Genomic DNA, 27440 nt, shown 5'->3' with positions numbered 1-27440 from the left:
TCATCAGTCTGGACTTGGTTTCTCTCTCTCATTTCTTTTACCCGCTCGGCTTCTCTTCAACGTCGTCGTCCAATCCTTGATTTTCTATCAGGCGAGTGTCTTCGATTAAAGGGTGAAATGATGATTCCAAGCCATTTTCGTTCCCATTTTTTATTAATTTGTGTTGCGGATTAGAAATTTCTAAACCGATCGTGATTTTGATTTTGATTATTTATTTATAAATTTCGTCGCCGGTGGGTGGGATTGATCGGAGTCGGGGAGTACGACTGGGTTTTGAATATTGGGCCCAATTGAAAATGGGCAAAACGGTCATTTTGCTTTTGCGTAACCGTGTTGGTCGTCGTCCTTCAGGGTCAAATCTGACTTTTCATATTGCTGGTTTCCCAAACCGACGGAGTTGTGGCACATCGTTAGCTTTCAAATCACCAAAGATTTAGGAAACGTAGAAGGGGCGATGACCATCCATCGTTGTCCAACACGTGGCACGTTTCTATACGTTGGATTTTGTTTATTTATTGGCTTATTTTTTTATAATTACTGCGTATTTATGTTCTTGCAGAATTGAGGATTGACATTGACGCACGCTATAAGGGAGAAGCTTCTGAGTTGGTGCGTGTGGTCGGGCTGTCAATTGGACAGCCCCATTTTATTGAACAAAGTCCAATTCCAGGTAAGGCGGATGTGGTGATTCTTTGAATTTTTGACTTGTTTTTCATGTTTTCCTCATGTTTATTGATTCAGTTTTGAAGTCTTTATCTCTTCAAATATTGGAGTGGTTGGTGGGGGCGTTTGGTTGATTATTTTAGCCTTCTGGGTCAGGTTCAAATTCACAGTGCGTTGTGATTTTGTACAGAGATCGGTGTCATTGTAGTTTTTACCTTTTTAGGTCTTCTTCAAGTTCACAATTCTTTTTTGTCTTGTGTATGTTGTGTTGGGATTGGGTTCATTGTGGTATTTGGCCATCTGTGTCATCGTCAAAATCATATTCCTTCGTGAATTTGTGGAAGGGTTCGTATCATTGTAGTTTTTGGCTTTTTGGGTCATCTTCAAATTCACAGTTCTTTCTGATTTTGTGTTGGAGTTAGGTTCAGTTGGGTTTGTGGCCTTCCGGTCATCTTCAAATCCTCAATTCTTTTGATTTTGTGCAGGGGTTGGTGTCATTGTAGTCTTTTGCATCCTGGGTGATCATCGAATTCACATGATTGATATCCGTGTTGGGTTGAATGAAGATTGCTTGATATTGGTATGAGAGATTTTTGTGGTATTGTTTGTCAATTATGGGTTCCATGTCCGGAATCCTTCAACGCCCTCTTATTGCCGCCACTGCCGTTGCTGTAGCTTCTGTCTCCTCTGATCTATCCGACAAATTGCAGCCTCTAAAGTCATCTGAAACTAGTTCTACCTTGAAACCGATTTGTGATAGTCCGGCACAAGAATCAAAGTCATCATGGGTGTCTCACATATCTCTCTCCAAGCTTTCAAATTTCTCCTTTGTTTCAAGGGTTAGGGTGCCTGTACCTCATATTAATTATTATCCAGTTCCTACTTCGCCTTCCGGTTTTGCTCCAAATTTGTTATCTTCTTCAGTTGTTTCTTCCCCAACTCTGCTCAATTTATATCAGTCTGCGGAGTTGGCCAAAGCCCCAAAGCCAACTACATTTAAACATAGTATACCTGCCTTGGCCTCTGATGTTTTGTATAGATGGCATTTACCGGACCCTAATGCTTGTGATGTTTTGGAGGATTCTGATTGTTCATCGGTGAAGTCTAGGACAGTGGTAGTTTTGCTTGGATGGTTGGGAGCGAGGCAGAAACATTTGAAAAGATATGCAGAGTTGTATACATCAATGGGGTTTCATGCTATTACTTTTACTTTTCCCATGGCTGAGGTTCTTAGTTACAAGGTTGGTGGAAAAGCCGAGCAGAATGTAGACTTGCTTGTAAACCATCTGGCTGAATGGCTAGAAGAGGAGCATGGGAAGAACTTGGTTTTTCACACTTTTAGCAACACCGGATGGTTAATGTAATCTCTATTTCTTGCTCTATTTTTTTTTCCCATACTGCTGTGAAAATTGGATTTTTGCATGATACATCTTATTGGGTCTTTATCCATGTAGATATGGAGCCATTCTGGAGAAGTTTCAGAAGCAGGATCCATCTTTAATGGGAAGAATTAAGGGTTGCATTGTGGATTCAGCTCCTGTTGCAGCCCCCGACCCACAGGTAAATGATGCTTGCAGTTGTATAAGATTTACTTGCTATCCTAATCATTTCACACTCACCACATAGCCAGGGCATAGACCGAATTTGCAGTGCCCTTTTGACCACTTTGTAATGTTTCATACCCTGAAAAATATGAACAATGATGTGTCATTCAAACTGCTGAAACTTGATTGACAACAGAAAATCGATTCTGTGATCATGTGTACAATTATCATTTGAACACCCATAACTATTTGATGGCAGTATGGCCACAATCAGCATGTTAGTGGTCCTTAACATCTGTACATTTGCCACCCATAACTCTTTGGCAGAAGTATGGCACGACACGAGCTAATTAAGCTGGCTTTGTCAGGAGTGCTAACCTGCTATACATGTGTCATGTTTTTGCACTGACATTGTCATATGAAGTTTGTTCTGTAATTAGTTTCCTGGTCCCTGCTCTGTCCAATCACAATTCCCTCCTGTAAAGTCGTTAAACACCAATTACTTAGAGTTTCTTTACTTTTTCAATGTTTTCGGATGCTTTCTGCATTTTGTTATGTATCTAAAACATGGAAATTTTCTTTTGCTAAACTCCTTATTTCTTTTATTAGGTCTGGGCCTCTGGATTCTCTGCTGCATTTCTGAAAACGCGTAGTGTTGCTACAAAAGGAACTATTAGATATGATGAATCAGGCATGGAGGAATTTGTTGACAGGAAAGCTGTTGCAGAACCCAAACCTGCGATAACTGAAGCTGCATTGCTAGTAGTTCTAGAGAAGTTCTTTCAGGTGGTTTTGAATCTTCCTTCAGTTAACAGGTAAATGACAACTGTCTCTTAACTATATTCATCCTGTGCATTACTTGTTCCATGGACCCAATTTTTCATGGCAACATCTAAACCAGGAGAAAGGCTTTGTTGGTCTCTTCATTGGTGAACATGGAATTTATATATCCTTCTGTTGAAACACAGGAGGCTCTCTGATGTGCTGGGGCAACTGTCATTGGGACAACCCAACTGTCCACAGCTATACATATACAGCTCTGCAGACAGAGTCATCCCTGCAGGGTCCGTGGAAATGTTCATAGAAGAGCAGCGGAAGGCTGGGCGTGAGGTCAGGGCATGCAACTTCATCTCAACACCCCATGTGGATCATTTTCGAAATGACCCTAAACTCTATACTTCCCAGCTCACCCAGTTTCTGGATGACTATGTGCTCAACAGTTGCAAGTGTTCTTCCTAAATCAGATGACTAAACCACCATTGATCCTGACTATCATTTTTTTTTTTTTCCCCATAAATTATACAGACACAGCTTATACTTCATTCGTTGGTGTAGAGGTTGTTGCATGCAACGAGCTGAACAATAGGCCATTAACCATTCTTTGAGCTTGGTTAGATGTGATAAAAACTTGTCAAATATCAAATATGTGAACAGTTATAATTCATCCAATACAAATCAGTCTTTGAAGGATTAATTCATAGTTTATTGATTATTTCTTAGCAAGTTTGATGCAGAAATATGTGTTAGTTTTGGGAAGGTCTCACTTTCAATCATATTGTTCCATGTTGGGTGTGCATTGCATGTGGTATACGGAAGGTTTAGGAAGCCATTATTGAGAAGCTTGATGAAGTTCTTTGGGAGCATTTATTTGAGTGGCAGCTTGATGCTCCCTTGTTCATCACATGGGGTTGCCACTTGGCAGGTCGGGTCGGGTCGGGTTTGTGGTCAATTTGAACTCAATTCCTAATATAATTTGAATATAACATCCAAGTTTAACTCAATCTCACTTTCTAAACTTATGATTGAATTCATCAAGTTAGACTTGGATGGATTGAGGGTTTTATTATAAATGTCTTTTTCAATTCATTTTTATATATATTTAAGAAAAAGTAATAAATTCTTCTATCTTTCTAGCAAAATAACTAATACAAAATATATCATTAACTTGGTAATTATTTTTAAAAAATGTTTTAAACCGACAAGGTCAAATGTATTTAGTCACAACCTTATGGTGCACATTTAATATTTTTAATTATTTCTCACTTATTTATGAAAGGGCCGATCCCATATGTCCAAATCTAATCATTTTGTAACCATTGTCAATAAAATGTCCTTAAATGCTTGAGCTTTTTCGTTATTGATTTATTTTATCCCTAATAAATTGTTTTTCTAATTATTTAGTAATTGCATTGGTTAATAATGCATTTGTGTGCCACGTGTCGAGATATGATTGGCCGAAACCCTTTTCCCCACAACAGACACCAAAACATGCTGAGAACAAAGAGCATGGAGTACATGCCCTAAAAATATTGTCGCCAAATGTCCATCTTGAAACCACCAGCGTGGGCCCAGCCCAACAACCTTCCGACCCAAAAAGCCCAACAACCATATACTCACCAGACGAGGGTATTCTAGTAATTTCACTCCCACTTTCCTCCGCTTTATCCTCCTCCTGGCCTTCCGTCGAAGAGCAGATTAGGGTTTCGATTAGCCCTAATCCTCCATTTCGCAATTAGGGTTTTGTTTTCTCTCTTCCCCCTGGGGTTGGGTTCTGGGATTTCTTCGTCGTCAATGGCGGGGGTGGAGGAGGCATCTGGGGTTTGCATCAACGAGGCGCTGACGGACGACGAGCTCCGGGCGGTTCTGGCGAAATTGCAAAGCGACAAGGACAAGGAGGTCTTCGGGTTGGTTTGCAAGAGATGGCTACATTTGCAGAGCACCGAGCGGAAGAAGCTGTGCGCCAGGGCGGGGCCTCTCATGCTTCGCAAGATGGCTGCGAGGTTCTCGCGGTTGGTTGAGCTGGACCTGTCGCAGTCCGTTTCCCGATCCTTTTACCCCGGCGTCACGGACTCCGATCTCAAGGTTATTGCAGATGGGTTCGGTTGTTTGCGCGTGCTTGGCTTGCAGCATTGCAGAGGTAATTCTTGGTTTTAGAATGGTTTTCTGTTTGTTTCAGTTCAAAATGTATGTGCTCGTCTTTTTTGTTGAGAAGGAAATGATGGAATTTGAGTGTTTGGTACTAAATTTGTGATTTTGTTCTTGTTTTTGGTTCTAAATTTGGGATTTTGTTGTAGGAAGTGTGTGATGTCTGACTGAAATGGCGGAAATGTTAATTTTTTGCGTGGGTAGAGAGAACTTGTTAAGGAAGCCCTAGAAATATAAAAATAAATGGAGGACGCCGAGCTATTTTTGTTTATTCCAAAATCGGTGGATCAAACTATTTCATCTTGGTGTAGCATAAAAGAGATACCCAAGAGAAGTAGAAAAAATCAGCCAATTGTCGAGTAAAAGGGAAAAAAAAGGTTGTAGATTCATATTGATCGGGTAGTCTCCAAAATATTCAGTGACTAAATTAATTATTCTTTGCAAAGTGGGATGGATGTACTTTAGGATTTCTAATGGGAACTATAGTTCCTAGAATAGCTAACTAAGGTTTGCTGATTAAAAGGCTTGAGGAAGTTGCTGCCTTTTGGAAAGGAAGGTATATTAAGCAACTGCTATAGGGACTGCTCCTGCATGGGTGAAAACCATCTTGTTAGTGCTTTAATTAAACAGCCCCTTTGAATGCTCTTAGTTTCACTAATGCGATCAAGTTTAGCATGTGTCAAATGGTACTTTTTATTAGGCTTAGGAAGTCATGTAATTGAAAATAAATCTCCTCATTCCCTGGCTGGACGTAAAATCGTGTTTACTTTCACCTTCTCATGAAATTTTACAAAATTATGTTTAATGATTGAGGATGTCTTTATGGTAGGGAAACAGCCTCTTGGAAATGTACCTTCATTACCAAAGTAATAACAATGGTTCTTTACTTGCCGGATGCCCCAAACCCAATTCTGTTGGTTTCTCATCTGGGTAATCCGGGTTATATGGATTTGATTACAGAGACTGTAGGTCTGAGATTGTACAGATTTTCTCTGAAGTACCTTGTATTAGTTAGGTCATAAAGGCTGAGATATTATCTTTTGTGGAAGGCATTAAGGAGGTGCACCTTGATGAAGACTTGAGATCTCATGATGGAGGACTTAAGAGAGTTCATCTCATGGTCCTCTCAAGGTAGGAGAAGCCCATGGAGGTATGATCATGCTGGATCATGAATTGCCCAAAAGACATGGATTGAGGGGTGCAGGGCCAATAGTTTGACTAAGAGGGAAGTGTCCTCCTATGTAGGGTTTTTTGGGGTTTCTTCCTTATTGGCCATGTTGACTATGTTTGCTTGGGAGATTTTGTCCAGCTGCATGTTAGATCTTGAAGCCCTTGTATATCTTTTATCATTTTTTCTATTTGGTTTTTTTCTTATCAATAATTTTTTTTTTCTCAATGCTGTTCTGTTTACTTGAATGATAAAGAATCACCTTATTAGAATTTAGTATGTTGTATATTTCTTAAATCGGAAGAACTAATCGATTCTAGGAATGTGAGTGGTTGAAGGATTTTGTTGGTTCTTATTGCTGATGAAGCAGGTTACACTTTACAGTAGGTTCTGTTGAATTTCTGGTCTCTATGTGGGAAGTTGAAATTGTTGTTGACCTTTTTGTTCTTTCAGCATTAATTTTTTTTGTATAGTCTTTCCTTTTTCTTGTGAATGTATTTACCTGAAGAAATTTGTTGGTGCATTTTTTCTTTTTAGGTTTATTATTTTTATTTTTATTTTGGATTTTTCAGGATGCTATATCGTTAATATTTATGTTATTTATCCTTGGTTTACAGGTATTACTGATGCTGGACTCATGGCTATTGGACGTAATCTTTCTCATTTACAGTCTCTAGATGTATCCTATTGCAGAAAGCTAACAGACAAGGGGTTGTCAGCAATTGCTGAGAGCTGTTGCGACCTAAGAAGCCTGCATCTTGCTGGCTGCAGGTCTGTTAATGACAAAGTATTAGAAGCTCTTTCCAAGAACTGTCACAATCTGGAAGAGTTGGGCCTGCAAGGATGCACCTACATAACTGACTCAGGGCTTACATTTCTTGTTAAGGGATGTCAACGGATGAAGTTCTTAGACATCAATAAATGCAGCAATATTAGCGATATTGGGGTTTGCAGTGTTTCAATGGCTTGTTCGTGTTCTCTTAAGACACTAAAGTTATTGGATTGCTACAAAGTCGGGGATGAATTGGTGTTGTCCTTGGCCCAATTCTGTAAAAATCTGGAGACTCTCATCATTGGTGGTTGCCGGGACATTTCTGATGAGTCAATAAAATCATTGGCCATTGCTGCTTGTAGTCACAGCCTGAAGAACCTGCGAATGGACTGGTGTTTAAATATATCTGACCTGTCATTGAATTGCATCTTCTGTAATTGTAGGAATCTAGAGGCTCTTGATATTGGATGCTGTGAGGAGGTGACAGATGCTGCTTTTCAGGGACTAAACAAAGGTGGAAGTAAGTTGGGATTGAAAGTTTTGAAGGCCAGCAACTGTCCGAAAATAACAGTGGCAGGGATAGGCATGCTTTTGGACTCATGCAACTCTCTAGAATACCTTGATGTGAGGTCATGCCCGCATGTTACAAAGGCAGGTTGTGATCAAGCTGGATTACAGTTTCCTGAATATTGTAAAGTGAATTTTTTGCGTAGTTTATCAGAGCCAGATGTCCTAGTTTGAGATAAGCTCTGCCTCTGGTACTTCAATGGGTTATGACAACAAAAGGTGAGGGCTTTTCCTGGCATCAGTCTGCTGCTTCAGTCATGCATCTCATGTAGTATTTGGATTCGAAGAATATTTGGTTTGTTAATATATGTTTCCTTCAGAAAGTGTGTACATTATTATGCATGTAAATTTGGATTTCTCTAGCATGTCTTTTTACTCTCACAGGGAATGATGTTAGAATTTGGTTCTTAATCTGAATTCTTTTCTCTATTGGATGATGTTGTAGTTTGGTTCCTGACATGAACTTGGATTTGGGCACAATGATATGATTCGATATAGTCTAGTTCTTGATCCAGATTTGGATTTGGATTTGAGCACAATTACACGATTCATTGTGGTCTGGTTTCTGATCTGGATGTGGATTTGGGCACAATGGCATGATTTTGTTCTCTGATTTGCTCAAAGTCCTCATTTCCAAACTGCAAACAGACTGCCACTGACCTGGTGGATTTGGGTTTAAACAAACTCTTCATTGGTTAAAAGGCATTGAAGTGAATAAATGGAGTGAACAGTTTGTTATCAAAGAGTAGAGTATGAAATGATGTTGGCAGGTTGCATCGTACCTTGACTTTCCTTTGTAGGGCTGGTAAATCTCGTACATGGAAAAATGACATTGTTTCAATGGTACTCCAATTGTAGTTGATCTAATGACTTGGAAGGGTCCATTAGATCTCAATTTTTAGAACTAATGTTGTGTTTCTTAGATTTTGCATCTGCTGCCATAACTGATAATTTGTAGTCATGTAGATGTGTGGCTCCTGATTATTCAAATGTCTAGAGAGTTTATGCCCAATGATGTTAGGATAATCTTATATCAGGGATGCTGTGTCTGTTATGGTGATGCTGGACATGATAAAAAAAATTAATCATTTTCTTGGTGGGCTCATGTGAATTGGCCGCATTCTGAATCTCTTTATCTTATTCCAAGTATTCTATCCAAATCACTAACCAACTTTTAGCCCCCTCCATTTTGTAGGGTAGTTATCACGGGTGGCATGAAGTCAGCGTTTTAGGAAATATTCAGGGATATAATATAGAAGATTCACAATGTTGTCACAAGGCAATTGGCATCAAAGCATAAAAAAAATGCTCAAACCCAACACCCAAAACAGACGTCTGGGTGGGGTGTAATTGTTGCACTTTTAGTTTTCTATGAGGTTCCTTTCTTGGTAGAGAAGTAAGCAGATGACCATAAAGATGAAGAGGAAATGAGCAGAATTTTGGAGGATGATGACACATAGGGGAAGAACAAAAAACTTACTGTTTGAGTGATGTTGTCCTAGGAAGCCATTTTTGTGTCAGAAATAGAGGACTGAAGAAGGGAACTGTTGTGGGGTTGCCATGTTAGCTTGAGGGGTAACCACTTGGTTTGAAAGTAGTTCAATTTTGGTGCTTTGTATAGATATTTGCCAGTTTGTGAACAAGGAAAGCTAGGTTTTTTGTGCTTGGGATGATCATCTTAGGTTGGGCTTTCTGGTGTTCTGCTCAATGGAAGCCATTTTTTTGGGCAGTGTAGAAACCTAATGCTAGGGCTGTGTGGAGGTGCTGTAGGTATCATTGTCAAAAGAACTTCTCTTCTTGTCTATGTTTCTGAGTATCCACCTTTTCTTTTCTTTGATAGGAGCAAACAAAAGATTATGTTAAAAAATGTAATAAAAAAATGGTGGCTCACCTTATGCCCTATGCACACGAGGTAAAATCCAATCTCAGAGAAGTGGCTAACACTAGGACTAAAACCACCATCCACAGTTGTGGTTGTCAATAGAGAACACCACTCCCTCCCCAACGGCCATTTAGGTCACTCCAAAAGAGACTAATTTTTAAGGATTTCTTTCAGCTTTTAGTGTGGAGTTTTTCCCTTATGAAAATCCTTTTATTTCTTTCAACAAGCAAAGAGGAGGTATGCTCCAAACCTTGCTCCATCTTTTATCCGGACCCTTCACCTTCTCATGCAAATGGGGCCCTTTCACATTATGTAGAAACACCACTGCAGCCCATAAATTGCAAGCAACATGTTCCACAACTTTGTAGCTCTTCTATCACAGTAGATAAGGATGCGGTTTGCTGATTCCTCACTCACTTTGCTCCATGATCCTTGTCATCTCAAAATAAGACATTTTGAGGAAGCAAAAACTGAATCAAATTGTCAAATTCTAAAATAGTAATCACTTCAGAAGAACCAATCCTCCCATGTATGAGTTAAATAATTGCTTCAAGAAATGGACCCACAACTCATCCTAGGAATCCCCTCTCCCCACACCCAGATTCGGATCATGTCCAGATAAAGCCATCCTCACAATTCTTAAACCTGCAAGAGAGAGAGAGAAAGCACCCTCCTCCATTGCTAATAATTCCAGAACCCTGTTATCCAAAAGATTACAAAACCCCCTTTTGATCCTCTTGCATTCAGAGTATCCCACATAAATGCCTGATCGCCTCTTAGACATAAGCTTCCATCTTGGTCTCTTGTAAACAGACCAAGTCCACCTGATGAGAGATTAGGGGAGAGTTTGCAATCTTCCTCTTATTCACACAGTTAAAACCTCTCACTTTCCAGGATAAAATTCTTTGCTTCATTTGGCACCTTTAAGGCATTAAATACCGACAAGCATCTCTTGTATCCAAACTGCCTTTGTGATTCAGATAGCTACATAGTTAGTGCAGTTCCCTCTATTTTTGTCCATCCCCCACAAAAAGAAAGAAAAAAAAACAGCATTTTTTCTGCAGGCTCATGTGATTTGGCCACACTATGAGTCTCTTCATTTTATTCCTAATTAATCTCTTCAAATCACTTACCAATTGTAGGCCTCCTCCACTTTGTAGGGTTATGACCGGTGGTTTGATGCCAACCTTTAGAATATTCAGGAGTAAAATATGACATACTCCCAATGTTGTCACATGCAGGCGATTAGCATCACAACATTAAAAAACAGACACATGTGGATGGGGTGTCACTACTGTACTTTTAGTTTTCTATGAGGTTCTTTTCTTGGTAGAAAAGCATGAAGATGACCATGAAGATCAACCCTCGGTTTAATTGAGTAGAAAGCCCAAACTGATCAATTTGTGTAGCCTGAAAGAAAAAATTGAATGGAACTTTGGAAGAGGATGACTCGTCTAGGGAAAGAAAGAAAATTTTCTGCTTCTGAGTGATGTCCTAGGGCCCACACTGATGGATTTGTGTGGCTTGAGAGAAAAATTTAGTGGAACTTGGGAAGATGATGATGCATGTAGAGAAAAAATTAGAGGATTTTGCTGCTTCTATGTGATGCTGCCCTAGGCAGCCATTTTCATGGGTTGGAAATGGACATCTTAGGAAGGAAACCTTTGTGGGGTTGCCATATTGCCTGGAGGGCTAACTCCTCAGCTTGGACATGCTACTGATTGCTACCCTGGTAATCAATTTTTGGTAGTCTACTCCATTTCTCAACTTTAGCTATCAACTGTTTTCCCATGGACTGCCCCTAACTTTTAGTCTATATTGGAAGCAATCTAACAATACTACTTCACAAGACATTTGACTAGAGATAATAGAATGCATAAAGCTGCACAAGGCAATAGATTCTACAAAGTAGAATGGATTAGACAATAGAATAACTTAGATGGTTGGTACTGACTCCTATTTTCCTCTGCATTTTCCTTATTCTTTGTTTGGTATTGACTAGGAACAACAATCACTTTAGAGGAAGTAATTCCCCGTACTGTAAGTATGAGTAGAACAAAAGACTATGGAGATCAATTTCTCATTCACAAAAAGTTTATACAAAGTATTTTACTGTGCTGGGCTTTGTTCATATCATGTAATACATCACGTGAAGCAGAGGGAGAGAAACAACTTCTGCTTGAATTACTTTTATATGTGGGTTTTAAGCTTGAGAGAGTGCCTGTTGAAGATACTTGAATGCTTTCTGATAGTTCAAGAATCCCATGAACCAGAACTCAAAATTATCTGTAGTGACTATTTCTATGTACTTCTGTGATGGTTTTTTCGTGTTCTCACTCTGGTTGGCTATCTTTATCTTTCTTAGTGGAATCAGGACCTGCACGAGATAAATTTTATGTAGATGTCAACAACCATGAAGAGGAGACAGAAATTAATCAGATTATACGTTAGATGTTATGAAAAGAGTTATGCTAATTACCTTATAGTGAATTCTAACCAATTCCCCATTTGCAGAAGAGAATTTGATTGCTCTCTCACTGCAGAAGGCAATCTTGTCCGTGGAGATGAAGAGCAGGCCTGCTATGGGGCCTGCTGTTGTTGATAAGTAGCATTGGGAAGCCTTCAATAGCTTTTCTCCTTCTCTAACCCGAAAAAGTCGCTTGAAAATTTTCTCCACTCCGCCTACTTGAAGAATTCTAGCCCCTAAGCTCAACTTTCCCTTCACAGTTTCAGAGATGTTTGGTGCTAATCTCACTGCAGTTTCATGAAAAATAGAAGAACGATCAGTTATTGTGAGAAGAAAAAACTCAGAATCTTATGAAATTCAGGATCATTCTCAACCTTAATAGAAGCAAGATGAAAACTTACCATGTTCTCGAACTCCATTTACAAAACTGTCAGCCTTCTTCCCAAGCTTGTTCATCCTATCAGTCACTGAATCTCCTTGATCTGCAAATTCAAGACAATCCCATTAGTATACAGAACATCTATTTCATAGAACATCATTGGCCAATCTATAGAGAAAGAAAAAGAGAGACGCACCGGGAGGAGAGGGAGTCTGGTGTCGTGTAGGAGGTTCAAGGAAATATCCTTTTCCTGAACCCTCAACCGGGTATGCTGATGAGCTGACCGGGATACCGATGACATGTTCTGGGTGTTGGTTCTTCATTGTTGATGAACTTCTTTGATCGACTTGTCTGCAAAAACGAGTGGTGAATGAGCTCTACTGTCAGAGCTCGGAAAATTTGCCTTCTTGCCACGGCTGATGAGATCACCTATTCTGGGGTGTATTTAAAAGTATAAAAAGAATGGTATCTTCACTTTCTGCTGCCCCAATCACTAGTGGCTCATCAACAAGAATAAAGGCATATCCATGGACACTGAAAAGAAATGTCTTTCGCAAAAGATGCATAACTGAGAAGATGTTGTGTTGGGTGGGTTGCTTTTAAAAGAGCTTGTAGAAAGGTCCAAGTCTTCTTTTATAAAATTCTCCATGATATCAAATGAAAGGTACATTCAGGTTAAGTAAGGATGTTTCTTGTCTTGCAAGATTTGATGGGTTATTAGTTAATGATTTATTTAGCATTTTATTTCTTCATTGACTTTGGAAAATTTTGGATTTTCGGCTTTATTTTCTGTAATGACTAATGGGTCTATTCTCACAGCAGAAAATGACAATTATTAGTTAACATTGCTGTTAGGTTTTCTGATTGGATTGGTTCAAGGAAGACAGGTTCTTAGAAATTCCAGTGGAGACAGAGGTAAACCCCAAAATTTTCTTTGCTGTATCTTGTAGGGCAAGGTTTGGAAAATCAGACAGTTGTGCAAATGGGTCCAAGAAAATAAAAAATCCCAATTAGTTGGGTCAGTTGTTCAATCATCAATCTTAATAAACACCACACATTGCCTCTTATTTATTTTCTCCTTTGTGCTGACTGTGTGTGTGTGTGGCAGTGAGGCTTTCTGAACTGGCACTTTAGCTTTGTGATGCCACCCTTTTTCTTAATTCCAGAAGGGAAACAGGCATTTGCAGACCAAAGGCTTGTTGTTTATATCAAATTACATCCTAAAAGATATGGTACTGTAGAGAATTGGAAATTTGGAAGTTTTAGGAATCTGCTTGCAGTTTTTGGATGCTCTGCTGACCTGGGTTGTGTGAAAGGGTGTGTGATGTGTGGAAAAATTGTGGGTGTTTGAAGTTTCAAATATGCCCTTTTCTATAAAAGATTTTCAGTGTATGTGAAAAACTTGTACTTAAGGGCCTGTTTGGTGATATTTTCAAAAACAGTTTTCAAAGTCTCAAATTTTGTCTAAAAACTTACATATAAAAAATAGTTTTTTCAGATCAATTTTTAGGCATTTTACACTCGCATATGATACAAAATATTTTAGTCTTTTTTCATTGTTTTCTATTGTTTCTAAGAATATTTTTAAAAAACAAACTCAATTTTGTTATAAGAAATTTGGAGTGAATGGAAACACGGAGTTCCTGGGAATTAAGTTGTGGGGAAAGGAAAAGAGGCCATTGGAAAGGGACTGAACCCCTCCAGAAGCCAAGGTGACAAGACCAAGTGCCCATATGCCTGTCTGGAATGCAATCCTTTTGGCATATTCTTTCATCTTCATCCTGAGGTGTAAGTGATGGCTTGTAGGCCCAAAGGGCTTTTCCCCCTTTCCAAAGGGCTTTTCCCCAATCAAGTCGGCCAAAACGCGTTTCTGAGGTGCTGCCATGTCAATACCACATCAGCCCCCTTTCCTATGTGTCAAAACTAGGATTCAACTCTAGGATTTTTGTGTTTTTTAAATAGGGAGGCAAGGCATTGCACAGTTTCAAGGACCCCAGGAACATAAAATAACTGTCATGGCTGCATTACAACAAACCACACTGGGGTTTTGGATTAAAATATGTAGAAGAATACCATTCAAATCCACTGAATGGAGGCTGCTATGAACAAAATGAGTGAAGTGGACAAGAGCATCTCTTCTTTTATTGAAGGTTCTGCTAGGTGTTATGTTTCCACTGATGATTTAAATTCAACTCCTGGACCTGTATTTCTAGACTTTAGATTTGTAGCATGCCGTATAAACTTAGTACTCTCCCTTAACTTGCATGTCAATGTTAGCAATGCAATGAGGTGTAAGCACACTGACATCAATTCCCCTCTCCAGAATATTCCCATATGTATATATATCTGCAGAGTCGCCCACGTGTCACGTCCTCATTGGTGAAGTTCTCAATTATATGTAACTGAAAATATTCTCCAAGATTTGTATGAGCCGTGTTCGGAATAGGAGTGAGTTAAAAGCAGACAATATTTACAACGGTATGTTATCAAAGCTAATTCCCAGCTAAAAATGTCCCCTTCACAGTTACTTTATCAAAGCTAATTCCCTGCTAGAAATATCCACTTGGGGGGCTGGTATTCTCAATGGCCAGAACTCCTCATATGCAGAATGCAATATTTCACTGTGATGGATACTCCTTATGAGAAGGAAAATGAATGATACCCTCACAAAAATAGAAATTTCCTAGTAAGTTCGAGTTTTGAAATCCCAAAACTGGTGGGTTTAAAGTAGACAATTTCTACATGATTTATATTTTGAAGTCATGAGATGGGATCCAAAGTAATATTTACATGGGTTGTGTTTGATAGTCATGAGAGCCAATGGGGTAGACATTATATACATGGGTCATGACAGTGTTTGAGAACAGTATCCTTATAACTATGCCAAGAGAAATCTTAATGGGCTCATGGATGCCAGAAAGTTGTGTACTACTTCAGCTCTGACTGAACTTAGTCATATTAGTGTGAGTTTTGTTTTCTTTGCTCAAGTCATTCTCTTGGATTGATTGAGATAAACCCCAAGTGTAAGAATGCATGCATAAAACTTATAAAACATCAATCACTTCGGTGGAGCTCATTCTATATAACAATAGTTGAAAAATCGGAGATCAATTTTTCATTGACAAATACTTTATACAGAGTTTTGGGCCGTGTAGAAGCTTTGTTTTTGCTTCATGTAAATACATCTAATGAAGCAGAGGAAAACCATTTCTGCTTGAATCTTGTAACTCATTCAAGATTAAGATAGTGCCTGTTGGAGACAGTTGAAAGATTTCTGGTAATTCAAGAACCCCATAAACCAGAAGTCAAAATTATCCACAGTGACTATTTTCATGTACTTCTGAGATGGGTTTTTCACATTCTCACTTGGGTCTACTCTCTTTACCTTTCTCAGTAGGATTGAGACCTGCACAAAGCAAGATTTCCTCTTAGATGATAGAAAACATGGAGATGGAGAAATAGGAAGAGAGAGATCTAGAGAAAGAGTTAAGTGAGTAACCCACCTTGTAATGGAATCTAACCAATTCACCATTTGAAGAGAATTTGATTGGTCTCTCACTGCAGAAGGCAACCCTTTGAGTAGAGATAAAGAGGAGGCCAGCTGTAGGGCCTGCTGTTGTTGATAAATAGCATTGAGAAGCCTTCAATAGCTTCTCTCCTTCTCCAACACCAAAAATTTGCTTGAAAACTCTCTTCACTCCCCCTAGTTGAAGAATTCTAGCCCCCAAGCTCAACTTCCCCTTCACTGTTTCAGAGATCTTAGGTCCTAATCTCACTGCAATTCCATTAAAAATAAATCAAATTTAGGTTTCACTGTATATTGTCATCATACAATTTAATCTTGGAGGATAAGGTTGAATGAAATTAGATGAAACAAGTACTTACCATGTTCTCTGATTCCATGTACAAAATTATTGGCCTTTTTCTCATATCTGATCATCATATTCTTCTTTCTGTCCACCTTACCTGCAATTTTAAAGACAACCCCATTAGCAAAAGGAGTTCCATTGAAGTTCTCTAGAACCATAGCTGGCATGCAAAGTAGAAAAGAGTGGCTGAGAATCTTACTATGAGTTAATGCCAGAGATGTATTTGAAGAAGAGGGATTCTGATTTTGGCAGCTAACTGGGATACCATTGATCTGTCGTGCAAGCTGGTTCTTCATATCTCAAACTGCAGCTAGTGCTCCACAATGCTTTCTCCTTTCAGAGATTGAAGAAGCAGTACTCTCAGAGGTTGATCAAACCTTGAAGAATGCCAGTGTATTTAAAGGGAAGAACAGGGTAGGTGAACCTTTAACTTTAGTTGGATAAGTCATTCATGGATCAGTAACAAAAAGAAAGGCACAGACGATAACCTTAAAGAAATTTTTTCACATTTCTAAAGGCTATAGTAAAAAGAACCAGTTGTTCTTTTGGGACAATATCCAAGAAGGTTGTATTGGGTTAAAAGAAGGTTGTTTGGTCATATTATTTAAGATATCTACATGGAAGTTGAATATGCTGACTGTATGAATGTGTCATTGAAGCTTTTTGAGCTGTCATTTAAGCTTTATGAAGACTTCTCTTTTGATATTAGGAAAAAAAAAAGAAGCAAAAAGGCATTTGCATTACAGATGGATTACTGCATCAGCCAAATGACAATCTTAAAGAACAGATATAGTGAAGATCTCTCAATATTTAAAGGATTATATGTCATCCTTTGGAGATTATATCCAACCACCAATCCCAACAACCACTTTGTCCTAAACGGTTGGAAGTTGAACGAGAGTATCACATTCCCTGGATTTATAGCAGAAGTTGCCAGGAACTATCCAACCGAGCTCCGTGTTCTAACTCCTATGGTGTTTTACCACTTGAGGAAGTGGGGAGTTCATGACTTGGTGGATTTCACCATGACCATGGATATAGCCAGACCTTTTGCAGAAAAAGATAGGCCATTGTGGAGAAGGAAGTGGCCATTTGAAAAGGACTGAAATGGCCAACAAGTCAAAGTACCGACCAAGTGTCCATGTGCTCTGGAATGAAAAACCCTTTTGGCATCTCTCATCTTCATGGTGATGTGTAAGGGATGGGTGGTAGGCGGCGTAGGCCATCTAGATGATTCAAGTTTGCTTCACCCCTTTCCAAATGGCTTTTCTCGGCACAAAAACATCGACTAAATGAGTTAAGAAATCCAAAGGCCCTCACAGGATTTCTGAGAATGATATCTGCTACGTCACTGCCAATTCAGCCATTTTTCCCACATGCCAAACTAGGACTCAACTCTAGATTTTTCGCTTTTTGACGAGGATGGATAAAATAGCCCACAGTTTGGGGACCCAGCAACATAAAACGACTGTCATGGACACATTATAACAGCCATCACCAAGGTTTGTCAATTAAATATGCAGCGAAAACATATGCATCAGCATATACCATTCAAGTCCATTGAATGAAGGGATTGATACGACAAAAATGATAATGTGATTTGCCAATTTTCAGGCAGTATAAGGGTATATAATATAATCCAAAAGCCAGACACGCTCATTGCCAAAGAAGAATTGGAGATCAATTTCTCATTAACAAAAGGAAAAAAGTTTACACGGGTTTTGGTTGTCCAGAAGCTTTGTTTTTGCTTAATGTTAATGCATTTGATGAAGCAGAGGGGAAAAACATGTCTCCTTGAATAATTTCTGGGTTGATATGTAACTCATTCAAGATTGAGACAGTGCCTGTTGAAGACGGTTGAAAGCTTTCTGATAATTCAAGAACCCTATAAACAAGAACTAAAAATTATCCATGTAGTTCTGAGATGGCTTTTTCATGTTCTCACTTTGGTCTACTCTCTTTATCTCTCTCACTGGGATTGAGACCTGAAGAAAAAAAAAAAAAAAAAAAAAATTTACATAAATGTTGAATTGGGAGGCTCTCAACACAAAAATGTGCTTGAAAACTCTCTTCAACCCTTCTAGGTGAAGAATTCGAGCCCCCATGGTCAACTTCCCCTTCACAGTTTCGGAGATCTTACAACCTATTCTCACTGCAGTTGGCAAAATGTAAACCAAGTTTAGTTATTGATCTTGTGATTTTCAAAATTTTCTTTGCATTTCCACCATGTTCCTGTTAACCAAACAGAGGAAATGAAATGCATAAACTACATGTCAGACCTATATCTGTATAGAAAATAAGATGCCCAGGTGATATCTTTCTCAGTCAAGACATGCTTTGGAGACGTGAAGAAGAAGAGGATAAAAGTACTTACCATGCTCTCTGATTCCATGCACAATATTATCAACTTTTTTCCCATGTTGGTCCTGGTATTTATAGAGATGTTATTATTTCTATGAGGCAATGTATAGGCCTCGAAACATGGGGGCATAATTTAAAATATATAAAAGAATACAAATAAAATAAAATAAATGAAAAACCTTGTAAACATATCTAGTTAAGATGGAAAAAACTATACTATCAGTCCAAACTTCCACAAAAAACCATAACAAGTCACAAAAACTTGTAAGTCCAACACATAATTAAAACGTGTTAACTTAAATCTTCCTCGCCAATATCATCATCCTCATCCAATGTATCTATTGTAGGAAAATTTCCACCATCAAACCCTCCCATTTCATCTAATTCCTAATCTTCATTAATCGGTGTTGAATTCATATCCTTCTTCTTGTCTTTGCCTCAATCTTTACCTAGCATAAAGTACAAATTAGGTGTAAAATATTACAAGTTTATGATTAAATTCAATCAATTTTATAACTTTAATTTTATAATCCTTACTTGCAAATTCATCATGTTTTCTTTTGTATGAATGTGAAGAAACTATGTTGACTGATGGTGCCTGAATCTCTTTGCCTTTTGAGATACAATTCTAGTGACATCAACATTAAATAGTTCATCATCTTCAAGCCAAGAAGCATCAAATGAGAGGAAGGGAGCTTCTTTCTCTATAATCCATTCATCATCAGAATCAATCTCTTCCACCAATATTGGATCAACATTTTGTTTTCTTTGTATACTTTGTTCTTTTAATCTAATGTTGTATCTCACATACACTAGAGCATTCAACTTCTGACGTTCAAGCCTTTTTTTTTTTTGTATGAATCTACAAATGATAAAAAAAAAAAAAAATTATATATGTTAAGTTTGAAATATTTAAATATCCAAATAATAAATCATAATTATCTAATATTAAAATAAAAATATATGCATTAAAAATTAGAAATATTACCAATTCAAAAGTGCTCCAATTTCACTCACATCTTGAAGCACTATATGTGAGGCTAAGGACTCGAATAACAAACTTTTATAACTCTGGTGTTGAACACCGAAAACACATCCACTAATTGATAGGACTTCTTAATTTTCGAGAATTAATTGCAATACGACTTCCAAATTCACCTTTTACTTGGTCATATAAGTCTAACTGAATGTCAACAGTCAAACGTTCATTGTAATCCAATATCCTATCCATGCATTCAAATAATCCCCTTTTTACCTCATCCACATTTGAGAACTTATATTCATAGCGCAATTGAGGGTTAAGGTAATAACCTATTGCATGTAAAGGTTGCTGAAGTTTTGGATCCCATCTTGCATCTATTTTTCTCTAAATTGACTCATATTTTCTCTAATGCACTTACAATTAAACACAATTTTTTTTTTTTGCCAAGTTCATAAACTCATAAATATAACCCATGGTTGGCCTCTCCTTTGCATCAACCTCTCTCAAGACACTAACTAATGAGATAATGGTTTTTATACAAAAAGCAACATGAGGCCAAAAATTTGGATAAAAAACTATACTTTGAGCTTTTACACCGTCTATATGTTCTGCCAAAGTACTTGAACACCATTTTTCAGAGGAAAACATTGCTCTAAGAGCTTGTTTCTGTTTATAAAGACTTCGGAGAGTGAGAAACACAATAGAAAATCGTGTAATTTTTGGACGAATAAGTTCATGATTTTTGGTAAATGCTCTCATCAAGCTAAAAACCTAAATATCTCCATAAATGAACCTCACCACTTGCTTAGCTTGTGAAAGTGTATGAGCATGAACCTTTAGCTTTCCAACATCCTCTAATATCAAATCAATACAATGAGCAACACAAGAAGTCTACCACAATTTTGTCAACTTTTCCATAAGCCTCATTTCGACATTCACAAATTAGAGACATTATTAGTAACAACTTGCACAACATTTTCCTCTCCAACATTTTCAACCACTTCATCAAGATATTTGAACATCAATTATCCATTTTTCATTATATTAGATGTATCAATTGATTTAAAAAACCATGTGCCAGTAGGACTATTCACAAGAAAATTTATTAGATACTCTTCTCATCTGTCCAACTAACATAATTGAGCATCCGTACTGCTTCTAAGCTTTTTTATGTTCTTCCATCATGATATTTATGTCATTCACCTCTTCTGTAAGAATCCCAATTCATGCATAGATGGAGGTTTAAACCTAGAACCAAGGTTTGCAATAACATCAATCATAGGAACCCAATAAGGATCGTTTACCGTATTGAATGAAAGACCTTTTGAACACATAAAACATCCAATTTTTCTACTTACTTCCTTTTTTTCTTCTTGTTTCCATTTGAAATTCAAAGTATTTTGTCTAAACTTTGAAGTGGTGAATTTGTCCATAGATTCCTTAGGTATATGTTGTCCATTCCCACTCACACTTCCACTCTCGCTCTCACTCTCATTTCCATTCTCACTCTCAATTGTTTTAGAAAAGACACTCTCATGCATTGAAGTTGAGCTCATGTAATTTTCTTCAAACAATTCATTTCTTTTTTTTTTTTTTTTTGTTCTTTAAAATTGCCTAATGCTTCTTTGCATTTTAATCTTACATCTTCGCTAACCTTGCTTGAATCTATTTATGATGAGTTCCAACCAAATGGTGCTTGAATCTATTTATCTCTCTCCCTTATATCTTTGATGAAAAAACTTGCTTTTTATATACTTCTCTTCAAAAACTTTAATAACATATTTTCATACAAAATCTTTTCTTAAAACCTTTGGATTTGAGCCACTCATTAAGAAAAAAAAAAAACATATATAATTTTTTTAGAAGACGAAAGAATAAAAATTTAATTATATATATATATATAACAATTGGAAAAAAAAGAAGAGATTATTGAATTGAAATTCTATACATACCATATGCTAAAAAATAAAAACCTAATTAAAATCAAATTAATCCATTTTATTTAATTCTATAAAAAAATAGATGAGAAAATAAAACTTAATGTGTTTTATTCTACTGAAGGTTATCAATTTTAGCAGCTTTGTGGGGATGTCGGTTGAGGGGTTCAAAAAGGAAATCAATTCCCTGTTGAAGAAATTTGAGGGAAGGAATGGGTAGGGGGGTGAAGGTCACAAGCGGAAAGAAGGATTCTTGATAAATATACTGCTTTTAAAAAAAATAATATTTAAAATACCGTAGTTTGGAAAATAATTCCAATTCTACGGCACTTTTGAACACGTAGGATAACACGTCGGATGAGATATAAAAACCCATTCCCCCCTTTTCATTTCCCTTCTCGTTTTTCTTCTCTTCCCTTCCCATTTTTCTTCTCTGCATCAAACCTCTTCTGCCCGAAAACCCACTATCCCGCACGTTGATCATGAGGTGGAGATCCTTGCCTCAACACCAATAGGAGGGAAGTGAAGTGCAGATCTGAGAAACCATTGCCCCCGATGTTTTCTGTAAGTTTTGTGGTTATATTTGGTGGTGTGGTTGTGTTTGGTCACCGAGAAAGTGTGGGAAAGTTGTAAAAAAAATAAAGTTTTTGTTTTTTTTACAATGAAACCGAGTAGACTAAAAATAATGGAGAAAGTTTTAATTTTTTTGTGGTTCGGCTTGTTGTGATTCTGTTTGGTTGCCAAGAAAGTGTGGGAAAGTTGAAAAAAAAAATCCCAATATTTCCTACCAGTCCAGCCCGCGCACAGGGTATCTGTCCAATTTTTTCAGCGTAATCTGATTATGATTTGAGGGAAAAGCTTTGTGATCATGATTTGAGGGGAAAGGTTGTGTTTTTCAGCGTGGCTCAAAAATCGTGGAGGGTTTGTGAAATTTAAATCCAATGGCACAAAAGCAAAGAGACCTGGACAGATCCAAAAAGCATGGAGCAAAAAAAAACATTTTTTTGTTTGTTTTTTTAGGGGGTTTTGCATGGACTTTCCCGGAAAGCAAATGGGGGATGGATTTTCTTAGGAATCAAACGGGGATTGCAAAAACTTGGGAATGAAACGGGGGTTGCAACAAAATAAAAAAATAATAACCTGATTAGATTAGTACCTGCAATAATTAAAATTGAAATTGAAATTCAAATTTAAATTCAAGGAGATTCTTCACTTTTTATTTGTTAAAATAAAAAATAAAAAATACTATCTTTTTTTTCACTGAAAAACTGTTGAAAGTGTCTCTTCAAGAGACACTTTCAGTATAAACCCAATTTTTTAAAAATGATGAAAGGCGTCCGAATATAATTTCAGTTTTTTTGTGATTATGGAAGGTGTCTCTTCAAGAGACACCTTCAGCATAAATTCAAAATTTTCCACTGTTTGAATGGAAATTGTGGAAAGTGTCTTTTGAACAAGCACTTTCAGTATAAACTCAATATTTTTAAAATTGCGGAAGGTATCAAGAGACACATTTCACAATTCCCAAAAAATGGAATTATATTGAAGGTGTCTCTTCAAGAGACACCTTCTATTATTTTAAAAAAATTGGGTTTATACTGAAAGTGTCTCTTCAAGAGACACTTTCCACAATTTTCATACATTAAAGAGAGACATCTTTAACTTTAAAATCATTTCCACAAATAAAATACATATTGGATTTTGTGGAATTGTGTAAAGTGTCTTTCCAAGAGACATATTTAGTATAAATATAATTTTTTGGAATTCTAGAAGGTGTCTCTTTTAGTATAAATTAAAATTTTTAGGAATTGTAGAAGGTGTCTCTTCAAGAGACATCTTTAGCTTTAAAATCAAATTTATAAGACATTCAAAATTTTCAAATTGTGGAAAGTGTCTCTTAAAGAGACACCTTTAATGAATATTGGATTTTTTGTCATGTGAAAAGTGTCTTTTCAAGAGATACCTTTAATGCATATTGAATTTTTTGCCACGTCGAAAGTGTTTTTTCAACAGACACCTTTAATATAAATCAAATTTTCTGAAATTGTAGAAGGTGTCTCTTCAAGAGACACCTTTAGCTTAAATTCAATTCTTTCATGATTTTGAAAATTGTGGAAGGTGTCTCTTCAAAAGACACCTTCCACGTGGCCAAAACTGCCGTAAATCTGTCAATATTTTTAAAACTATAATTTTTTAATTATAATTTTTTAAAATTGCCGCAAAAGTTAAAAAAGCCCGCGGAAAGAGATACTATCTTTCCGCTGCTCGTATTGAGAGGGAACTCCGAAAATAGAGTGCTGAGTGAATTACTACAATTCCCCTTGATTGTCAGAGGAAGAGGAAGGAGTAACGAGGTTTTAGAACATGTTTGGTGAAGTCGTGGTGGATTTTTGATAAATGTACGGCTACTGAGAAAGTAATTTTTAAAATACCGTGGATTGGAAAATAATTCCAATTATAAGGCACTTTTTAACACGTAGGATGAGAGTGGAAAAAAAATAGTATTTTATATTTGAAAAGAAGTGCAAAGCCATTTTCCCCCGGCCCGTTTTCTTTTCTGCTTCAAAACTCATTTTGTCCTCTGCCCTAAAACCCATTTCCCGCACGCTGATCATACCAATAGGAAGTGAAGTGCAGATCTGAGACACCATTGCCCCCGGGTGTTTTCTGTAAGTTTTGTGGTTATATTTGGTGGTGTGGTTGTGTTTGGTCACCGAGAAAGTGGGGGAAAGTTGAAAAAAAAATAAAGTTTTCGTTTTTTTTTTTTTTACAATGAGACCGAGTAGACTAAAAATTATGGAGAAAGTTTTCATTTTTTTTTGTGGTTCGGCTTGTTGTGATTCTGTTTGGTTGCCAAGAAAGTGTGGGAAAGTTGAAAATTTTGTTTTCTTTTTTGTATCGGCCGGCTCCGACACAATATTCGTCACCGATTATGGGTTGAAGGAAATTTCGGTAATTTTCGGGAAATTTCCCATATTTCCTACCAGTCCAGCCCGTGCACAGGATACAAAATCTGTCCAATTTTTTTTATAAGAAAACATAAGATGCTATTTGGTAATCTGATCATGATTTGCAGGGAAAGGTTGTGTTTTTCAGCCTGGCTCAAAAATCGTGGATTTAGGGTTCGTGAAATTTAAATCCAATGGCACAAAAGCAAAGAGACCCCTAGAACAGATCCAGAAAGCACAGGGAGCAAAAAAAAAAAAAAAAGAGCAATTTTTTTGGCTTTCCTTGGGGGTTTTGCTTGGATTTTCTCGGAAATCAAACGAGGATGAATTTTCCCGGAAATCGAACGGGGGATGGGTTTTCTTGGGAATCAAACGCTTTTGCATGTCTTATAGCTTTTGTGTACTCTTAAAAAAAAAAGAAAAAAGTGAAATACGAAGGAACAAAAAAAAACACAGAAGACAAAAGAAGTCGTGGTGGACTCGTGGTGATGGTGGGAGCTGAGAAGAAGTTAAAAAAAGAGAAGACAGAGGAAAGGAGCATACTTGAGAGACGAAGCTGCTGTGACGACGAAGTGGAGGACACCAAAGAGAAGCTGCCGCCGGAGAGAGTGCCGATCTTCAAAAGTGATGGTGGCGCCGACGTATGTGAGGTAAAGTTTCCAGTTTCTAGTTTCCACAGAGAGCTAGGGTTAGGTTTCCTCAAGTGTGTTTTCAATCTATTTCTTCTCAGGATTTTTGGGTTTAAATGCTGGTTTTTTTTTTTTCTTGATATGTGCCACCTCAGATCCACAGAGGCTTACGCCTCAATCCTTGGGGCGTAAAAGGCAAACCAAAGCTCACCTCAAGTTCGCCTCAGACTCTAAAGGCGAACGCCTTTCGGGAGTCCCGCGGCCTGCCCCCCTCGCCTTGGGAGGCACGCTTTGAAAACCTTGTATCCACATTATGAAATTTTAGACAACCCCATCAGGAAAAAGACTTCTATTTTGAAGTTTTCTGTGAGTTAATTTCAGAGGAGGAGTTTAAGAAGAGCTATTGTCATTTTGGCAGCCAATTTGGATTCCCATGACCTGTTCTGCAACTTTGTTCTTCATATCTTAAACTGCAATGCAGTACTTCAGTCTCTGGTGGCCCTTGTTAGTTGTCTGCAACAACTGCTCTGCAATATGCTCTCCTTTCAGAGGTTGAAATAGGTATTTTCAGAGGATGACTAAAACCGAGACCATGCATTTTTGTTTGTAAGGATGGAAATGGTTGGTGAATCTCAACTTTTTGTTCGATGAGTCATCCATGGGTCATCCAACAAGAAGAAAGGCACGCCCATTAGATCTTTAAAGAATTTCTTATAAAGAAAGCGGTTGTGAATAAGACCCAGTTCTTCTTTGGTGAAATCATCCAAGATGTTATAGAAAAGGGTTGTATTAGATTAAAGGAGGCCATTTCTTGGGATTCCCTTGAAGTGGGGCTGCTTCAAAGGAAATTGTAGGATTGATTTATATGAAAGCAGGTATAATTTGGATAACTCAAACCACCTACGTCAAAGTTTCTTATGGGGGAGATAGATGGATTATTTGCTTAGAGTAGACTTAAGGTGGCATAAATTGGCTCAAAAGTTGATCAAAACTGTGTTTGTGCAAAGTCAGTTGTATGGATCACCATTCAGTTTCTCATTGACAAAAATTTATACAAAGGTTTTTACTGTGCAGAGCATTGTTTGCTTTAAGTAAATACATCTGATGAAGCAGAGGAGAAGAAATATTTGTGTTTCAATCACATTTGAGATTGAGCCTGTTGAAGACAGTTGAAGGCCTTTTGGTAATTCAAGAACCCCATAAACCAGAAATTAAAATTATCAACAGTAACTATTTCCATGTACTTCTGAGATGGCTTTGTCATATTCTTACTTCTGTCGGCTCTCTTTATCTTTCTTAGTGGGATTGAGGTCTGTACAAAACAAAAGTTTTGCTTAGAGATTAACAAGCACAGTAAGAGAAAGAAATTGATATATATAGAGAGTTTTATATGTAACTTACCTTGTAATGGAATTTAACCAATTCACTATTTGGAGAATTGAATTTGACTGAGTTCTCACTGGAAAATGCAACCCTTGAAGGGGAGGCCATCTATAGGGCCAGCTGTCGATAAATAGCATTGGGAAGTCTTCAACAGCTTCTCTCCTTGCTGAAGTTTGCTTGAAAACTCTCTTCACCCCTCCTAGTTGAAGAATTCTTGCCCCCCAGCTCAACTTCCCCTTCATAGTTTCAGAGATCTTACAACCTATTGTCACTGCATTTGGGAAAATATAAACCAAATTGAGTTATTGATCTTATGGTTTCATTTTTTTTTTTTTTATTCATTTTCAACATGTCCCTGTTAACCAAACTGAGGAAATGAAATGTATAAACTACATGTTAGACCAATATCTATATAGAAAGTAAGATGGCCAGGAGATAATGCTTTCTTAGTCAAGACATGCATTGGAGACATGAAGAAGAAGAGGATAAAAGTACTTACCGAGCACTCTGATTCCATGCACAAAATTAGGAGCCTTTTGCCAATGTTGGGTCATCATATTCTTCATTGTATCCACTTTATCTGCAATTTTAGAGACAACCCCATTAGTGAAAGGACTTTTTTTCTGAAAAGTTTTCTATAATTGATAGGCAAAGTGGGAAGAAAAAAAAAATGGTTGCATGTGGTTGAAAGAGAGGGAGTCTTAGTATGAGTTGATTCTAGAGATGGAGTTGAAGAAAGGGGATTCTCATTTTGGCAGCCAATTGGGATTCCTGTGACATGTTCTGCAAATTGGTTCTTCATATCTCAAACTGCAATGCAGAAATCTGGTCTCTTGGTGGCCCTTGTTAGTTGTATGCAACAACTGCTCTACAATATGCTCTCCTTTGAGAGGTTGAAGAGGTACCTTCAGAGGGTGATCAAGCCTTAGACCATGCATTTATATTTAATGGTTGGCAAATCTCA

At 37.5% G+C, this 27440-nt stretch overlaps 6 protein-coding genes across 8 annotated transcripts; 3 read left to right on the top strand and 3 right to left on the bottom strand.

The window, feature by feature from the left end:
• Positions 1 to 285: 285 nt before the first annotated feature.
• LOC117923433 (transmembrane protein 53) lies at positions 286 to 3685 on the top strand. Its single transcript, XM_034841714.1, has 5 exons — positions 286 to 670; positions 1149 to 2023; positions 2118 to 2223; positions 2817 to 3022; positions 3176 to 3685. Exons 2-5 carry the CDS (start codon positions 1278 to 1280, stop codon positions 3444 to 3446), a joined length of 1329 nt encoding a protein of 442 aa, XP_034697605.1. The 5' UTR covers positions 286 to 670; positions 1149 to 1277; the 3' UTR covers positions 3447 to 3685.
• A 797-nt stretch (positions 3686 to 4482) lies between these two features.
• On the top strand, positions 4483 to 13119 carry LOC117923434 (F-box/LRR-repeat protein 4). Of its 2 annotated transcripts, none has more exons than XM_034841715.1 (3): positions 4483 to 5124; positions 6918 to 7858; positions 12036 to 13119. In XM_034841715.1, the coding sequence occupies exons 1-2, from the start codon at positions 4779 to 4781 to the stop codon at positions 7811 to 7813; spliced, it is 1242 nt and encodes a 413-aa protein (XP_034697606.1). In that variant the 5' UTR covers positions 4483 to 4778; the 3' UTR covers positions 7814 to 7858; positions 12036 to 13119. The 2 variants fall into 2 exon arrangements, with proteins under 2 accessions (XP_034697606.1, XP_034697607.1); XM_034841716.1 differs by lacking the exon at positions 12036 to 13119 and adding an exon at positions 8085 to 8561.
• LOC117923435 (GEM-like protein 4) lies at positions 11569 to 12715 on the bottom strand. Its single transcript, XM_034841717.1, has 4 exons — positions 12564 to 12715; positions 12390 to 12470; positions 12001 to 12275; positions 11569 to 11898 (listed from the first exon to the last, which is right to left on the bottom strand). The coding sequence occupies exons 1-4, from the start codon at positions 12688 to 12690 to the stop codon at positions 11725 to 11727; spliced, it is 657 nt and encodes a 218-aa protein (XP_034697608.1). The 5' UTR covers positions 12691 to 12715; the 3' UTR covers positions 11569 to 11724.
• Positions 13120 to 15372: 2253 nt separating the features above from the next.
• Positions 15373 to 18517, bottom strand: LOC117924006 (GEM-like protein 4). The gene is made up of 4 exons (XM_034842549.1): positions 16436 to 18517; positions 16253 to 16333; positions 15871 to 16142; positions 15373 to 15773 (listed from the first exon to the last, which is right to left on the bottom strand). Exons 1-4 carry the CDS (start codon positions 16530 to 16532, stop codon positions 15606 to 15608), a joined length of 618 nt encoding a protein of 205 aa, XP_034698440.1. The 5' UTR covers positions 16533 to 18517; the 3' UTR covers positions 15373 to 15605.
• A 6252-nt stretch (positions 18518 to 24769) lies between these two features.
• On the top strand, positions 24770 to 26785 carry LOC117924009. Its single transcript, XM_034842553.1, has 2 exons — positions 24770 to 25114; positions 25249 to 26785. Exons 1-2 carry the CDS (start codon positions 24953 to 24955, stop codon positions 25408 to 25410), a joined length of 324 nt encoding a protein of 107 aa, XP_034698444.1. The 5' UTR covers positions 24770 to 24952; the 3' UTR covers positions 25411 to 26785.
• Positions 26324 to 27415, bottom strand: LOC117924007 (GEM-like protein 4). Of its 2 annotated transcripts, XM_034842550.1 has the most exons (4): positions 27255 to 27415; positions 26976 to 27056; positions 26495 to 26747; positions 26324 to 26405 (listed from the first exon to the last, which is right to left on the bottom strand). In XM_034842550.1, the coding sequence occupies exons 1-4, from the start codon at positions 27412 to 27414 to the stop codon at positions 26390 to 26392; spliced, it is 510 nt and encodes a 169-aa protein (XP_034698441.1). In that variant the 5' UTR covers position 27415; the 3' UTR covers positions 26324 to 26389. The 2 variants fall into 2 exon arrangements, with proteins under 2 accessions (XP_034698441.1, XP_034698442.1); XM_034842551.1 differs by having other exon boundaries at positions 26976 to 27415.
• Between the last annotated feature and the right edge of the window lie 25 nt (positions 27416 to 27440).

This window comes from Vitis riparia, chromosome 10 (assembly GCF_004353265.1).
Source record: "Vitis riparia cultivar Riparia Gloire de Montpellier isolate 1030 chromosome 10, EGFV_Vit.rip_1.0, whole genome shotgun sequence".
NCBI classification, from domain to species: domain Eukaryota; kingdom Viridiplantae; phylum Streptophyta; class Magnoliopsida; order Vitales; family Vitaceae; genus Vitis; species Vitis riparia.
Note: the sequence above shows the minus strand (reverse complement) of the source record. Positions and strands in the feature narration are given on the sequence as shown.